General features: G+C 36.0%; 1 protein-coding gene across 6 annotated transcripts in view; it reads right to left on the bottom strand.

The window, feature by feature from the left end:
- Positions 1–17,744, bottom strand: part of PDE3B (phosphodiesterase 3B) — a 204,505-nt gene that overhangs the window by 17,149 nt on the left and 169,612 nt on the right. For 5 of the 6 annotated variants that reach the window (XM_017525608.2, XM_017525604.2, XM_017525607.2 and 2 more), the window contains exons 9-12: positions 17,423–17,560; positions 16,377–16,488; positions 14,108–14,221; positions 3,367–3,566 (exon numbers count right to left, since the gene is read on the bottom strand). In XM_017525608.2, coding sequence (XP_017381097.1) covers positions 3,367–3,566; positions 14,108–14,221; positions 16,377–16,488; positions 17,423–17,560 — 564 coding nt within the window. The remainder of the gene's footprint in view (positions 1–3,366; positions 3,567–14,107; positions 14,222–16,376; positions 16,489–17,422; positions 17,561–17,744) is intronic. The other variant, XM_017525609.2, reaches the window with a different exon arrangement.

The following is a 17,744-nucleotide window of genomic DNA, read 5'->3' as shown; positions in this document are numbered from 1 at the left end:
ATCTTTCAGCCAACTTTTCATTTGGAAATAGCTCAGAAATCTCCTAGAATCTTATTAATTCTGACATTCCTCCAGGATATACTTGACTATATGCATAACCTTCTTTCATGGCAAGAATTCTCCTGTATCTTTCTAGCACACTCTCCTTACTATGAGAATGAAGAAGAATGCTTGAGCCAGTTGGTGGTATTATATGCTATTGTCTATCATACACTGGAACTATAGTATCTTTCATTAATTATGGCCTTACTAGACTCATTGAGTTTCCAAAGATGAAAGAAGCTACTTTGTTACTTAACCACATTAAGCCCTAGACTTTTACAAGAGTCCTTATCTCACAGGTGCTAGTAAAAGAAAGCCTCATAAACTTCATTACTTTGGGAAGCACAGAACGTTTTTCAGAAAACCTACCAGTACTACAGAGAGAAGAATTCAGACATCCTTCAACATTCAACAAATATTTACTGAAAGCTTTTTGTATGTCAAGCACTATTCTAGGTAGTATGGAATAAAGGAGACAAAAATCCCTTCCCTCATGGAACTGTATATCCCTTTAAGGAGATACATATAAAAAACAAAGTACATAAATAAAATATATAGTATCTTAAATGATCACTGCTATGAAAAAAAAAGCAGAGAAGGAGCATAACAGTGTAAGGAAGGGATTTTGAAATTTCAGATGGAAGCAGGTGACAAAATGAGTACATGCATATCTAAAGAAAAATTCCTCTGGACAGGGAGAACAGAAAGTACAAACACTCTCAGAAAAGGAGTGTTCCTAGGACAGAGATGGTATGAGCAAGGAAGTCCGTGAGACTACACTTAAGTTAAAAAAAAAAAAGAGAGAGAGAGAGACTTAATGGGGCTAATAATGCAGGGCCTTGTGGAACATTTTATGACTGTCATTTACTAGGAGTAAGGTGAAGGCCGTTGGAGAGTTTACTTTTTTGTTTTTATTTTTTTGAAACAGGGTCTCAAATGTTGCCCATTTGGTTGGTCTCAAACTCCTGGGCTCAAGAGATCCTTCTGTCTCAGCCTCCCAAAGTATTGAGATTACAGATGTGAGCCACAGCACCCAACCAGAGCATCTGGAACAGAGTGATGTAGCACACTTAAACAGGGTCACATTCTGGCTATGCATTGAGAATAGACTGAAGGAGAGCAGGGAACAAGCAATAAGACTAGGTAAGAGGCTATATATTTTCGCAGGTGAACTCTCTAATCAATCTCCTTTCCATGCTAGCACTTCCTATTGCTTCATCTAATGGAAATTCTTAACAATGAGAAGCTGGAAATAACATGATTATTGATATTATGTTCAGACTTCATGACTGCATTTTGATGAGGACAACAGTTGGGTACCCAACTTGTATAAGCTGTATTCATATATCATTGTTTTAAATTATCTTCATGTGAGAGAGTTAACTTTGGAATTCACTCATTTGTAACATCCTTCAAAGAGGATATACTTTAAGCAAAGGAAAGCAGTCATAAAAACAGAGTGGGCAAGCATGGTAGCTCACGCCTTTAATCCCAGCACTTTGGGTGGCTGGGGCACGTGGATCACCTGAGGTCAGGAATTTGGGACCAGCCTGGTCAACACGGTGAAACACCATCTCTACTACAAATACAAAAATTAGCTGGGAATGGTGGTGGGTGCCTGTAATCCCAGCTACTTGGGAGGCTGAAACAGGAGAATCACTTGACTCCAGGAGGTGGAGGTTGCACTGAGCCGAGATCGAGCCACTGCACTCCAGCCTGGGCAACAGAGCGAGACTTCATCTCAAAAAGCAAAACAAAACAAACAAACAAACAAAAACAACAGAGAATGGACTAGAACAGTAAATAATTTCTACCTATGTAATTTCTGATTCAGGAGCTTCTCATGCTATCTGAAACAGTATAAAACCTTCCATATGTTACCTCCTTAATCATTTCAGAAAACTATTTTTAGGTTCAGAGGAATAAATCTTTATATGAGGTCATATAGCTAGTAAGTGGGAAATCAGAAAGCTAAAATAGGACTTAATCTCAAGTCCAGTTTTTTTTCCACTATGCCACTACTCTTCAGGCCTATGATTCATTAAAAGACTAGGATTTTCAAAGATTGTGATGTGCTAGGTTCTCGAGAGAATGGGCATCTGATTCTTGCAGAATGGTACTGCAAGTAAGAAAATATGTGCCACTTAGAAGGTAGGTTTTTTGTTTTTTTTTCCAAAATAATACTTAGAAAGTGGGCAACTACTAATAACTAGATTTAAATTCATCAGAAAGTTACCTGTGGAAATCATGAGCTACTAATAAAGTCTCATCAGAGAAATTCATCGCATGGCCGTTTTAATCCATTTACACACACACACACACACACACACCCATTATACCCACTTACACATACATATATTCATTGCTCCCTACATTCTTTCCCCCCACCCCACATATATGCTCACAATTCAAGAGAATATATCTCTTATATTGAAAAAAGTTAGAGTATATGAAAGAGATTGAGGTAAAAAAAGAAAAACAGAAAATGGCTACAGAAGATAAGAGGATCAGAGCCAAAGTTTAAACATAGAATGATAAAGTGAAGAAGTGAGATGAATTCAGCAACACTCATTAAATACCTGCTCTTCATAAAGCATGCAATTAGAAACACACAGATGACATTTCAGGAATCCCCAGCATAAACAAACCCAGCTACCACACAAAAATCTTCTTAAACCACAACCACACTAAATTCTACTTAAATCCACATATTTAGTTCCAATTTTTAATGTTTAAAGCTATTGCAATTACAGTATCCTTTTGTTGGGAACTCTTGCTTCCCCATGCAAATTGTGACCTTAAAGGAATTTTATATCTCATTAGCTATAGGAGGTATATATATACCAGAAGAATTTTTGCATACACTAATATATTCAGAGGTAAGAGATTTAAGGTCTGGTATTAAGGCAAATCTTTAGGGAAAAAAGAGAACAACAAAAAAGATTAATAGTTCTCAACCATTATAGCTTTCTAACCACACAATGGGCCTAACCAGGAGGAACAGAAATTTTAAATACAGTCAGAGTTTTGTCAGTTTGATTAAAGACAAAAATACTGACATCAAGGACTCTAGAAATTTCACAAAACAATGAGTTATTTCAAAAACTATTTACTATTTTCTAGTTGAAGCTGATTTTCCCCCTAATTTTCTAGCACACATCACATTAATGCCATGTATTATTATCCATTTAATTAAAATGTAGAGTCTTAAAGTCAGATGGAATGACCATATGATTCAATTAAATAATGATTTATAAAGGGATACACAGCATGATTGTAAAATTTTGGAATTACTCCTTAAAGGTGCTGAAAAATAGTTCCTACCTGAGGGGCATTTGTAGCCACTAGAAATGCATTTGTCCTCCCTGGGTGATCATAATCATGCATGGCAGCTGCCACATAGAGAGCCATCAATTCTAATGCAGGAATGTTTGAAGACAGGCAGCCATAACTCTCATCCGGAATAGAACAGCTCTTCGAAGAAATATAAGCAATTCGCCCATGGTTAATTCTATCATCAGAATCTGAGGAACAATAAATAGCAAAATAAACCAGTGTTAGTACATAAATTCCTCTCAATTTTGCTAAGGACGGGATTCCCATAGGTAATATGATTACTTATTTATTTGCTGATTTAAGTAAGAATTGAAATATGTGGATTTGAAAGAGCATATTATTTCCAACTTAACATGTTGATAGAGAGGAATAGTGTTAAATCTGATCCTGAAGTTGCTTACTTTACAAGACATGATAGGATTATCTTACCAGTATGATGCTGTCTTACTCAGGCAAATAATAATTTTTAAAATATCTGGTTTTCTAAATATTTGCTATTTAATAATTAGATAGATATAATGGCCAGGGTATGCATGATATAACAGAAAAAAGCTATACTAGAGAATAAAATTTGATGAAAACATTACAAAGATTTAAGAAATTAATATATTACCAAACTAAGGTTCTCGACATACATGCTTCTCAAATCTCATCCAGAAAGATTAAATTTTATTTGTAGCCCTAACTACAACTCCTTATCTCTTTTTTGTTTTCTTTCATGAAGCTCCATATAATATGATGGAATAAAAAATGATGAAAAATGAAAAGGCATGGAAAACTGGGGAACATCTCAGTCAACATAACTGTATTTTCATTCTCTTGTTAGAAACAACATGTTCACTATCCACACGCTGCTTTCGGTGTCAATATCCCACCATTGATTTCTTCTTTTTTCTATTTTGGTGGCTTTATCTAGCTAGATGATCATTCTATATTTTTGGGAAAGAAATCTTTGAAAAGCATAAGAAGGAAAAAGAAATCGTATTTAAAGTAGACACACAAAACCATAGATATTAGGTATAAAGTTTCCTTTGTTGTATTCATCAGGGGAACCTAGAAATAATGCTCTGGCATGTTAAAGTCCAAAAGAATTTTTTAATACTCATTTGGTTGACTCAAGATACACCATCACAATAATTTTTTAACATAATGACTTTAATACACTAGTGACAATTATAAAGATACTTCATTAGTTTCATGCTATTTATAATTTGTACCAAAGTTGAGTTTTGGAAGAGCTCATGCTAGAGCATTTTTTTAAATTTATGTTTTTAGAGATGGTGTCTTGCTATGATGTGCAGGTTGGAGTGCAGCAGCTAGCTATTCACAGGTGCAATCTATTGATAGTGCACTACAGTCTCAAATTCTTCACCTCAATTGACCCACCTGCCATCAGCTACCTGAGTAACTTGGACTAGAGTTATGTACCACACCATACTGGCTTAGAGCTACTTTTAAAATAATTATTAAAAAATAAACATCATGCAATTAAATATATAAATAATGATATATGTAAATTATATATCAAATTTCTAATAAGAATTTAAATATCAATACAGAGTCAATAATTTGAATTTTCCTATGTGATATGCATTCTGAATTTTCCCTCAATTTTAAAATATATTTTAAAAATAAAAAATGGCAATAGATTTCCTTTTAAATTCAATAATTACTTGGAATTGATATGTTAGGATTTTAAAACATTACCTTATATATGTTTCACAAAAAAATAATAGAATTAAAAAGAACACAGTTGGCAAGGGCAATGAAACATAGCTACTTTGGATCCTATTTATTTACAACATTTCAGAAAATTGTGATTTTTTAAATTTGCCAACACATTTAAAAGGAGGCCTCAGTAAAAAACATCCGGATTAGAAATGAAGATGCAAAACTATCTTTATTCACAAATAGCCTGATCTCATATTTGTAGGAAATCCCAAGAAATCTACTGAAAAACTATTAGAACTAATAAATTTGTTAATCAAGTTAGCAGGAAACAAGATAAACATGCAAAAATCAACTGCTTTATACATACTTACCAACACACAAAAAATGACATTTTTCAGAGAAATAGCAAAAACAATCCTAAAATTCATATGGCACCACAAAAAGACTCCAAGTAGTCAAAGCAATCTTGAGCAAAAAGAACAAAGCTGGAGGCATCAGACTACTTGATTTCAAAATCTATTAGAAAGTGATAGATAGTAATCAAAACAGCATAGGTCAGGCATGGTGGCTCACGCCTGTAATCCCACCACTTTGAGAGAGTGAGACAGGTGGATTGCTTGAGCTCAGAAGTTCCAGACCACCCTGAGAAACATGGTGAAACCCCATCTCTATAAAAAAATACACACAAAAAAAATTAGCCAGGCATGATGGCATGCACCAGTAGTATCAGTTACTCAAGAGGCTGAGGTGGGAGGATGGCTTGAGCCCAGGAAGCAGAGGTTGCAGTAAGCTGAGATCACACCACTGCATTCCAGCCTGGGTGACAGAGCCAGACCCTGTCTCAAAAACAAACAAACAGACAAACAAAACAACAGCATGGTACCAGCACAAAAACAAGTATTTAGATCAATGGAATAGAATACCACATACTGGTCATCAGTTCAAAGAACAAGTCACATCTTGTGGGATAGTACTCTAGCTCCACAAAATATTTACACCTGGCAGGGGCCCCATCTGAGTCTTAAAGATGTCATTCTACAATTCTCTCAGGCCTGATGTAGACTGATAAGGTTCATGGAAAGACTAGCAAACTCTGTAGGCATAAGCCCATTGCCACAATTTTTGGAAAAATTAGTTTCTTGATCAGATGCAATACTACCTATAATAACCTGATGGTAAATAAGGCATTAAGTAAGTTCAAGGATGGTGATGGTGACGCACTGTAGACAATGAAGGTAAATCCACGTCCAGAATAAGTGAGAACAAAAGCTGTCTCTTCCATAAAGGAAAGGGTCCAATGTAATCAACCTATCACCAATCAATTGGCTGAATGTTCCCTCAGGGAATGGTGCCATATTAAGGGCTCACCATTGGTCTCTCTTACTGGAAAGCAAGGCAAACAGCAGAGGCCTGAAGCCAGGTGAGCTGCAGTGAGAAGCCCATACATGGGTATTTAGCCCATACATAATATCACTATTCTTGCTGTCTTAAGGATATGGTTTGGCTGTGTCCCCACCCAAAATTTCATCTTCAATTGTAACCCTATAATCCCCACAAGTCAAGGCTGGGATTAAGGGTAGAGGTAACTGGATCATGGGGGTGGCTTCCCCCATGCGGTTCTTGTGATAATGAGTCTCACAAGATCTGATGGTTTTATAATCACCTGGCATTTCCCCTGCTTGCACTTTTCCTTCCTGTCATCCACTGAATAAGGTGCTTTCTTCCCCTTCGCCTTTAACCATGATTGTAAATTTCCTGAGGCCTCTCCAGCCAAGCCTCCTATACAGCCTGTGGAACTTTGAATCAGTTAAACCTCTTTCCTTCATGAATTACTCAGTCTCAGGTATTTCTTTATAGCATTGTGAGAATGGACTAATCCACTTAGCTATTGTGTGCATAAGCCCATAGAATAAGAACTGGAGTAGATAGGGAACGAGACTGATAGCTATAAGAGAAAAGAGATCATTTTGTCCACCTGATCAACAAGAGCCTTCTTTGCAGTGAATGGCCTTTGGTAAGTATTATATATTAGTCAGCGTTATTCAGAGAAACATAAACAATAGGATGTGTGTATATATAGAGAGACAGATTTATTTTAAGGAAATTGCTGATGAAATTAAGGAAGTTGGCAAGTCCAAAATCTACAGGGTTGGCTGGCAAGCTGAAGACCCCAGGAAGAGCTGATATTGCAGTTCAAGTCTGAAGGCTGTCTATTGACGGAATTCCTGCTTGCTCAGAGGAGGACAGTCTTTGTTCTATTAAGGCCTTCCATTGATTGGATGAGGCCCACCAACGTTATGGAGGGTTATTTGCTTAACTTAAAGTCCATTAATTTAAATATTAGTCTCATCCAAAAAATACCCTGAAGGAAATATTCAAATTAATATCTGACCAAATATGTGGATACTACTGCCCAGCCAACTTGACATGTAAAATTAAGCATCACAGTGAGGGACTGTGTTAAGGAAAACTGCCTGTGTTTCAAAGGCAAGAATTTCCCAGCGCCATGCCTCCATCCACTTCCTCATCCAGGAACATTCCCGCAGAGCAAGGGCTAGGTAGAAATTCCAGGTGTGGTCCTTTCTTAAAAAAAAAAAAAAAAAAACCCGCGAAAAGCTCTGGGAAGAAGGGCCTCTGTTCTGAGCCTGACAGCCAATCCAGCATCAGAGTCAAAGATCAATCACGCCAGAGGAAGTTTGAAAGAACTCCTCTCATTGGACAAGAACATGAATGGGGTGGGAATAACTTCAAAGTTAAAACTCCACTGCACCTTATCTGTGGATTTCCCTCTCTGGATCCCCTCCCACAACAATGTGGGAGCTGTCTTTCCCTTTCTACCTGTGCGGATATCCCCTTCAGATTCCCCTCCCTTGGCAGTGTGGGAGTTCTTTCGCTTTCTTTCTCTCTCTCTCTCTCTCTCTCTCTCTCTCTCTCTGCCTAATAAATCGCTTTCTGCTAAATTCTTTGGGTCCATGATATTTACATGAACGGTAAACTCACTGGGCCACCCGGGTCTTTTCCCCAATTCCTGGAGCAAGTGAGCCCGAGAACCCGGTTACAACAGCAAGCATTCACATGACAAACAAATATCTACCACTCTTGGAAGGCTGGCCATAAACCTCCTTCCAAAAACTCTTTGTCCAATTAAAAACTTCAATTTTTAAATATTTTTCCTTCTAAGTCCCACAGCATCCATGAAAGCTGTTAGCTACTGACCATAAATCAGTATAGATCCTTTCAACTCGCCATGTCTCTTTCTTGATCAACTGATTCACTGCTTGATTTGCTCACTAGTAGGATTTATCTGCCCCATTACCTTTCAAAAGATACCCTTGAGTGATCCTATAATGCTGAAGCTATCCACTTTCAGGAGGTATTGACATATTGGGCAGAACTATTTATAAACCAGGGCAACTGGTTTTTCTCTTTTTCTCCGAAAAAAAAAAGAAAAGAAAAAGAAGAGACCATGAGCCAAGGAGTGCAAGTAGCTTCTAGAAGCTGGAGGAGGTAAGGAAACAAATTCTCCTCTAGAGCATATAGCAGAAAAACAGTTCTGCTGACACCTTGATTTTATGCCAGTTAACTGGTCATAGGGAATTCCCCATGAAGCCATAACTACGGATTAAGGAAGAAGTGTTGGTGTATTAGGCATAGGTGTCATAAAATTCTGAGCTTATGTTCTGTGCTTTTAGGAGCAACTCAAAACTAACATTGCATATAATTCTTCCCCTTGATGACTGAGAACTACTGCACATAACAAATTCATGAACTGGTGGATCAGGGGGCCCCAAGTTCATTATGGGCAGTTTACATGGTAATCTAGTGCCCACGGCCAAGTATTCAAATTCTACCACAGGGCAACAACAATTTAGCCATTTTTACAGAAAGGAAAACAATTATCTGAGGACAGCTGCCTTGCTTTGTCTCAAAACTTTATGTATTTACACTGTGATGATCTTGTAGTGGTCTTCTAGGACTCCGAAGGGGATCTCTATCTGCAAAAGACATTTTCTTTTGGCAGTCAGATGGAAAAATGGCAGAGTAATTTGCACAAGTAGAAACTGCTTCACATGCTTATCTTGCTCTGGGTCGCACATAAAATCCACATTCTTACAGTAGTATTTTGGAGCAGTAGTACTCAGAAGTCATGAATTTGCCTTCAGAATTCAAAGAGCCCTTTCTGTAGAGAATTTTAAATGTATCTGTTATCCCTCAACTCAGAGGAGATATTTCTACATGTCCTAGACCACTGAATCCCTAGTAAACTTTAATGAGATGACAGATATCTGAATTTTTGTGCAATTTTTCTCATTTATCATCTTCTGGCACTCTTATGAAGGCATCTAGGATATTTGTTATTTCTTACTCAGTGGGGCTATTCATCATTATCTCATCAATGTAATGGATGGCCTTGATAACTTATGGGACCAGACTAGATTATAACGGAATGAAAGACTTGACATAGCCCAGAACTAAGACAATGGAAGTGTATTGTGATGCCTGCCAGACGTAAACACGTCTTCTTAAGAATTTTGCTGAGTTATGGAAGGGAAAAAAACTCTCCAGATCAGTTGCTCTGTGCCAAATATCAAATATGACTTATTAAAAGAAAAGACCATATCTGGAACAGCTGTGGCAACTAGAGTAATCACCTGATTACAATGAGAATGTAATTACCGCCATCATTTTCAGGATCTATTTATCCTATGTAAAAACTATATAATTCAATTGAACAGCAATGTGATGGAAATCATCACTCCTGCATCTATTAAGTATTTGATAGTAGCACTGATTTCTGCAACTGATCCAGAAATGTAGTATCGCTTTTGGTTCACTGTTTTGCCAGAATGAGGCAATTCCTGGAGATACCATTTGACCCTTCTTACAATTATGGTCCTCTTTCTAAACATCAAGGAATTGATGAAGGGATTCTGCCAGTTGCTGAATCTGTTTATTCAAACTATGCATTCAGAAAATGGGTGTGGTTCAGGTAACTACCATTAAGAGATGAACCCAGGCCAAAGTCCTTTTATCGTCTAAATTCCATAAGCTCCTAACTGGCTGGAGGACCAGCATAGCATTTCACTTTCCAGGAATTAATGTTGAAATATATTTTTCAACACTTTGATAAAGGGGGATACTTCTGAGGGATAAAGTTAGGGATGGACAATAAAACTGAAGATGATCACCCCATTGCAATACCTTATTTGTGATTATAAGCTTCTGGATTCCTTCCTCTGGAGTACACTAGGAAATTTCAACAATTCTACTTCATCCAATGCCTATACTTTGGATAACTCATCAGGAAAACTGTTAGGGCTTCCGCCAGTTGCTCAAGCTAATACACTGATTCCAGAATCTCTGGTAGGTACATCTTCCTTTCTCCCTGGTCTAACACCCTTAAGCCTATTCCCACATATATCCCCCAGGTTTCTACCAATATGAATTGGCAAATTATTCTAGTGTTCAGACTTAGTACTTATTCCCCTAGAATCTGCAGGATTTAAGTTTAATTATGGATCTCAAAGAAATGAGTGGCAGTGGAGTTGGATTTAGAAGTGAATTATTCCCCTTAATCAAGAAACTCAGGTGACATCATTACAGGGTTTTCAGGCAATCAACACTAGGAGAAATGACTGTTTCCCAGCAGGGAGAATCAGCAGGATTTGGGGGATACAAGGCAATATTTATTGAAATCTATCCAAATAATCTCATTTCAATTCTCAGGATCCTGTATTTCTCATTTGATACCTTAATTCTAACATAAGAAGTCTACTGAGGCCACAAACTCATTTGCATTGTGTTTCAGCTAACTTCAGGGTCAGACATTGGGTTTTATTTTCAGAAGTTATGATTCTATTACTATAAAAAATAAGGGTTTCTTTTAGGTCAATCAGAGAAGCTATCTGGTTAACCAAACATTAATTAAAGCCCTAAACTTGTCATTTCTTTTCTATCAGTTCTCCAGTGCAGTGAAAATAAGCCAGCACATCTCATGGTCCTTGTAGTCTTAGTTTTCATCACAATTTTCCATTGCAATAGCTACTTGGTTTCCCAAAGCTACTTGGTTTCCTTTCTTCTACAGATACTTGACTCCATGACACCATGTATAAGAACTAATAACACTGCTATTAAAAACTCAGAAGGAAGTGTGTAGCATGACAGAGAAAATATATATTGTCTTAAAGAATACTACACCTAAATCATTGAAAACACACTGGAGATAAAAAAAATGGTCATTAAGGGCATTACCAATGAATGCCCAGAAGGAAATGGGGAACATGTTACTGGAAACTAGAGGCAAGGGAATCCCTGTTATACAGTAACAGAAAATTTGGCTGAATTATGTGTTGCAGTTATGCAGAATACAAATGATAAACTCGACATTTAGTTAAGGGAATTTTCTAAGCAAAGTGTTGAAGGTGTAGTCTGGTTTCTTACTGCTTACAGTAAAATATAAGAGGAAAAGGAAAGATTAGGGGAGAACTGGTAAGCAAAGAGGAATAAAGACTTGATAATTCAGGAAATTGTCAGCCTATCCAGACCACAAAAGAGACTAAAATTAGGAGAATCACTGTCAGCTAAGCATGTTCTGCACAGAACGCCAATGTTTGCAGAGCTGGACTGAATTTCACTAGTTCCTTGGAAAGATCAAAAGGTCAGGGTCAAAAATAAATTTGAAGATGCTATGCTGCTGTCTTTAACAAAAAAGCCAGCCGGGCACAGGGGCTCATGCCTGTAATCCCAGCACTTTGGAAGGCCAGGGTGGGAGGATTGCCTGAGCTCAGGAGTTGGAGGCCAGCCTGGGTAACATGGTGAAACCCAGTCTCTACTAAACTATAAAAAATTAGCCAGGCATGGCGGCATGCTTCTGTAGTCCCAGCTACTTGGGAGGCTGGGGCAGGAGAATTGCTTGAACCCACTGGAGAGATCAAGCCACTGCACTCCAGCCTGGGCGACAGAGCAAGACACTGTCTCCAAAAAAAAAAGACCATGAGCCAAGGAGTGCCAGTGGCTTCTAGAAGCTGTAAGGAAACAAATTCTCCTCTAGAGCATATAGGAAAAAAACAGTTCTGCTGACACTTTGATTTTACTCCAGCCTTTTTTTTGGACTTCTGACCTCCAGAACTGTAAGATAATAAAGTTGTGTTGTTTTCAGTTACTAAATTTCTGGTAGCTTATTATAGCAGCAGTAGGAAACTAATACAGACTTTTGGTTCCTAGAAGTGAAATACTGACATAACAAACATCTAAAAATGTGGTAGTGGCTTTGTAACTGGACAATGGAGAAGCTGAAAGAATTTGAAGAGCATCATAGAAACCAGTGAAAAACACCAACCAATATATTGAAAAGGTTCACTAAACACCAGGCAAAATTAATACAAAAAATTACATGAGTGCATCATAGTTAAAATGCTAAAAACCAATAGAAAAGATAAAAATGAACATATTATATTTATATTTCTCAATAAGACCTAAGTCTGACTTGTCAACAGAAACTATGAAATTCATAAGATTGGCTGTGTGCAGTGGCTCATGCCTGTAATCCCAGCACTTTGAGAGGCCGAGGTGGGCAGATTACCTGAGGTTGGGAGTTCGAGACTAGCCTGACCAACATGGAGAAATCCCATCTCTAAAAAAAATACAAAATTAGCTGGGCATGGTGGCACATGACTGTAATCCCAGCTACTTGAGAGGCTGACACAAGAGAATAGCTCGAACCTGGGAGGCAGAGGTTGCAGTGAGCCGAGATCACACTATTGCACTCTAGCCTGGTGAACAAGAGCGAAACTCTGTCTCAAAAAAAAAAAAGAAAGTCATAAGATTATGGAATAATACCTTCAAACATGCTAAAATATAAATAATACCTTCAAACATGCTAAAATATAAATAATATCTTCAAACATGCTAAAAAATAAATATATTCTTCAAAGACAAAATGATATCTACAACAAAAATGTTGAAGAAAAGTATCTCTAATAAAAGCACAGAACTGCTGGAAGGAATGAAGGACACTAGAAAGAGTAAATACAGACGGCAGACAAAAATGAACGAGTGACATTAAGCAAATCCATTAAACAAATAATGCATACTTTAGACTCAACTACCCAAATGTAAAAAGTGATATCAGTGGCTGAGTCTATGACATTTACACTGATTAGTATGGTAATGTTATTTCTCAAGTATTGGTAACTGAGCAAATTCTGTCTTGACATATGTCAGTGTAGTGGCATAATCATGGCTCACTGCAGCCTCAAACTCCTGGGTTCAAGAGATCTCCCACCTCAGCTTTCTGAGTAGCTAGGACAGGTTTGTGCCACCACACCCAGCTAATTTTTTAAAAAATTTTTTGTAGAGATGGGGTCTTGCCTAGGCTAGTTTCAAACTCCTGGCTTCAAGCAATTCTCTTGCCTAAGCCTGTAGAAGTACTGGGATTACAGGCATAAATCACCTGCCTGACCCCTTTTAGTAAGCTAGAATAAGAGAACTATAAATGTTATGATTCATTATATTTATATAAATGATTACATTTATGATAAGGAATAGCATTAACTTTTTGGAAGCAAAGTCTGTTTAAAAGTTTTTAATCTCATCATTTAAATACTTTTCAAGGCTTTTAAACATGTTCTCTTTGGTTTGAGAATGTTATACACTTGAAATATATGTGATGCACTTGAAAAAACAACAAAAAAAAACAAGAATTTTTTTTAATAAAAAGCAAAGGATTAATTATCATAATATTCAGGATAGTGGCTACCTCAGTGAGGAAAACAATGGAATGGGGCAAAGAAGGAAGCATGATAGATCCAGCAGTACTGAATGTTAATCTACCTCTTAATATGGGTAACAGGTTTAAAAATGTTCATGTCATTATTATGCATCAAAACTTACACAGTAGAACTTGGGGATAAGTGGTTAAAAAAAAACTTACACAGTCCTTCATATGTACTAAAAGGTTATCTAATGAAAAATTTAAAAGAACAGAGGTAATGAAATGAGAAAGCTTGATTTATTATTCCTAATCAAATAATTAACAGAGATTTGTAGAAGGAAGTACCTGTTTCATTTCCTGTTCCACAAGCATTGTGGATCTGTTGTAAGCCAGGAATTGGCCGTGTTGTCAGATACCAAACTGCATGTAGGACATCTGTGGCATGTATACGATTGTGATCTAAAGTCACCAAAATGTTTTTCTGTTAGGTTTGACATACAACAGTTCAAAAGTACAAGAATTTCCTAGTCATAGTATATCTTTGTAACAAATGTATGACAATAATTCCCCACAATTGAATTTTATTTCACCTAAAGTCTCTTGAGGTGTTTAAAAATATTCTCTTTTAAAAGCTTTCCCATATGCTATGAAAACAGAGTAAAGGGGCCAAAGAAAAGGCAGTATTAAACCAAAGAGTATTAAAAAGCATTGGAAAATGTTCTTAAGTTTGCTATTTTGTGACTTTCAAGAATAACATATAAGTGTCTGGATTACAGAAACTCATGTTTGCACACAAAACAGTTTTGTACACAGAACAGTTACAAATTCTGGTTACTTACATTTTTGTTCCCCACAAAAAGGGTCAGAAATACTATGTCCCAGGCTCGCTATAGAAATTAAATGCTAAATGACATGTGAAAGCATCCAGCACAGTGTCTGACACATTATATATGGTCAATAAAACATTGATTTACTGAAATTCAACTATGTGAAAAGGCAATGTGGTATAGTGTAAAGATTATAGGCTTTAGAAGTCACATAGACCTAAAACTGAAATCCTACTTTGATACCTAGTTTTATAATCTTGGGAAAGATCCTTCTGAGTTTACTTCTCACCTATAAAAGGTAGGTAATACAACTTTTCCAAAAAAAGATTAAATAAGATAACCTATGTGAATCTAATCATTGCAGTTAACATAGATATCCAATAAAAATGCAACACTTCAACAATTATTTAATGTATATGTATGCATTAGTAGGTAATATGATACTGTTTTGCCTATAGACATGACATGGTGTTGATCCACTGGGAGCTTAATTATTATTAATGAATCACCACCTTTTACTGACCATTGACTAAGTATCATGAATTCTGATATGTGCTTTATATGAATTATCTTATATTATGGCTACCTAAGGAGTAGGTACTATCGTTATTCCCATTCACAAATTTTTAAAGTTTAGAAAAGTTAGGTCCAGAGACTATTTTCTTAACTAATATATCCTAATTGAAGCTGACGGTGAACACTCCTTACCACCTCTTTCTTTCCATTCCATTTCCCTTGAAGTCCATCTTAAAGTAACGCTATATTCCATTTATAAAATTCAACCACTTCTTAAATGCATAATTTATAAGTGAAAATGACAGTATACATAACTCATCTTAAATTATTAAACATTATTAATGAGTTATGCCAATTGAAGAACAATTCACTACTTATAGAATTAATTTCCCAAAAAATTTGTCCACATGGAGGGAAATTGTAGACAATACATAAAGACAGCCCTATCTTTTCCTAATTTGGAATCCAAATTATATTCAAACATAATATCTAATAGCCATTAAATTATTCCAGAAATCAGAATACAGTTAAGCACTGAAATTATATGATAAATTTTAAACATTTTTAAGTGAATGATTTTCTGAAACTCTTGACTAACTTTTGAAAAGATAAAGTACTCAGACAAATAATATTTAAAATAGAAAGATGTATACTATATAACAACTAGGTGAAAAAGCAGATTATAAATATGTATCAATATTATGACCACCTTTACAAAAAAATAAATTTATGTAAGAAGAACTCTTGGAGAATATATACCAAAATGTTAACAGAAAACAGACAAACTATTAGCAGTAGTCTGTTAAATCTAGGTAGTAAAATACAGATTTTCTTTTTAAATTTCCATTAAAAATTTTTTCAGGCCAGGTATGATGGCTCATACCTGTAATACCAGCACTTTGGGAGGCTGAGGCTGATGGATCACCAGAGGTCAGGAGTTTGAGACCAGCCTGGCCAACATGGTGAAACATCGTCTCTACTAAAAATACAAAAAATTAGCCAGGTGTGGTGGTGGGCACCTGTAATCCCAGCTACTCGGGAGGCTGAGACAGGAGAATCACTTAAACCCAGGAGGCGGAGGTTGCAGTAGGCCAAGATTGCGCCATTGCACTCCAGCCTGGGCGATAAGATCAAGACTCCATCTCAAGGAAAAAAAAAATTCAAACATGAAGTTTTAAAAGTGTTTAAGGGACTATCTGAAGAGGAAGATGACAAAGAGTTTCAAAATCCATATTATATGAACTTAAACAATAAGATATGTTAATACTTACAAGGAATGTCTCGATAGCCATTTTCTAATGCACGAAAATAGTTCATAAATTGTTGAGTGGGAATTTTAAATATTTCCAATAAACCAGTGTCTTGAAATAAGGTATACATAACCTAAATGTCAATTAAAATAAAGTTCACTTTAAAAATCAGAATATCTATTTGTGGCTGAGTATAATGTTTTGTGATTTGTATTTTGGAATATTAATATGTCTTTAAGTTAATAATTTATTTAAAACTTGCCTACAATTAATTCTTTCCAAAAAATCAGAATGGAAGATATCACCCTAAAGCCCCTGAAAGTTAAAGAAGACTAACCATACATACCATGTCCCAATTTTTAAATGTTTCCATTCTTCTCCTTAGCTTTTTATTCCTAATTTACTGAAGGTCATGTGAATTCTATTCTAGTCTAGTCCTGAGTAGTAAAAAAAAGTCAAAACAATACAACATTTGTCACATTTTTATCCCTAAGGAACTTCAATGAGATGAACTTACATGTCTTTTACAAAATTTACCCTTATGTTTTTGCATTTCATAAATTAGTTATTAAAGTAATTAATGAGAGTAATATTTTGGGAAGGTTAACCTGATGCTGTTATGCGAACCAGTCAGATATAACCCTGAGTCTGGGTGGTAAAATGAAAGTGTTTTTCCATGGTTCTAGCATGAAATGAAGCTTCCGGCCTTGGGTAAAGTAAAGGGAGGGCAAGTGAAAAAAATGAAGCTTACATTTCAGTGGTTAGAACTAGATAATTTTTCCGGTCCTTTTCAACCTCAACATTCAAGAAAATGTAAATCTTTATCATTTCTTTAGTATAAATTAAATCCCATTAATATGGTCAAATATCTGTCATACATATAGCATGATCTACATATTATATATAACTGTTTTACATATATGTGTGAATTTTTGGAAAAAATAATTTAATGAACCATGTCATTGTTGAACTAGTGCCTAAACCATTATATGATATTAGATTTTGCTTTTTATAAAGATTTGAGAAAAATTAATTTGTAGTTTAAAAGTAGATATTTGAAAGCAAACCTGACTGAGAATCCTTCCTGATTTCTCTCCCATCTTTTCTACAAGTTCAAAAATTGGAAAATTCCAGTTGCTCATCTTTTCTATTAATGAGTCATCCTCTTCTACTAAAATCAGGTCCAGTGATGCCTCCTGTTCAATCTGTACACACAGGAAAACAACAACAACTTTACTTTATCTTTCATAAATATTGCAAAATCCACATTAAAATGAGAACACTTAGGATTAAACATTAAAAAATAGTCAGTACTATTTTCTATAACGGTTATTCTCAAATATACTCTTATCTGCCCTTCTAAGTTTTCTTTCTAGAATGCTATCTTCA

This window comes from Cebus imitator, unplaced genomic scaffold (genome assembly GCF_001604975.1).
Source record: "Cebus imitator isolate Cc_AM_T3 unplaced genomic scaffold, Cebus_imitator-1.0 Scaffold39, whole genome shotgun sequence".
Lineage (NCBI taxonomy): Eukaryota > Metazoa > Chordata > Mammalia > Primates > Cebidae > Cebus > Cebus imitator.
Note: the sequence above shows the minus strand (reverse complement) of the source record. Positions and strands in the feature narration are given on the sequence as shown.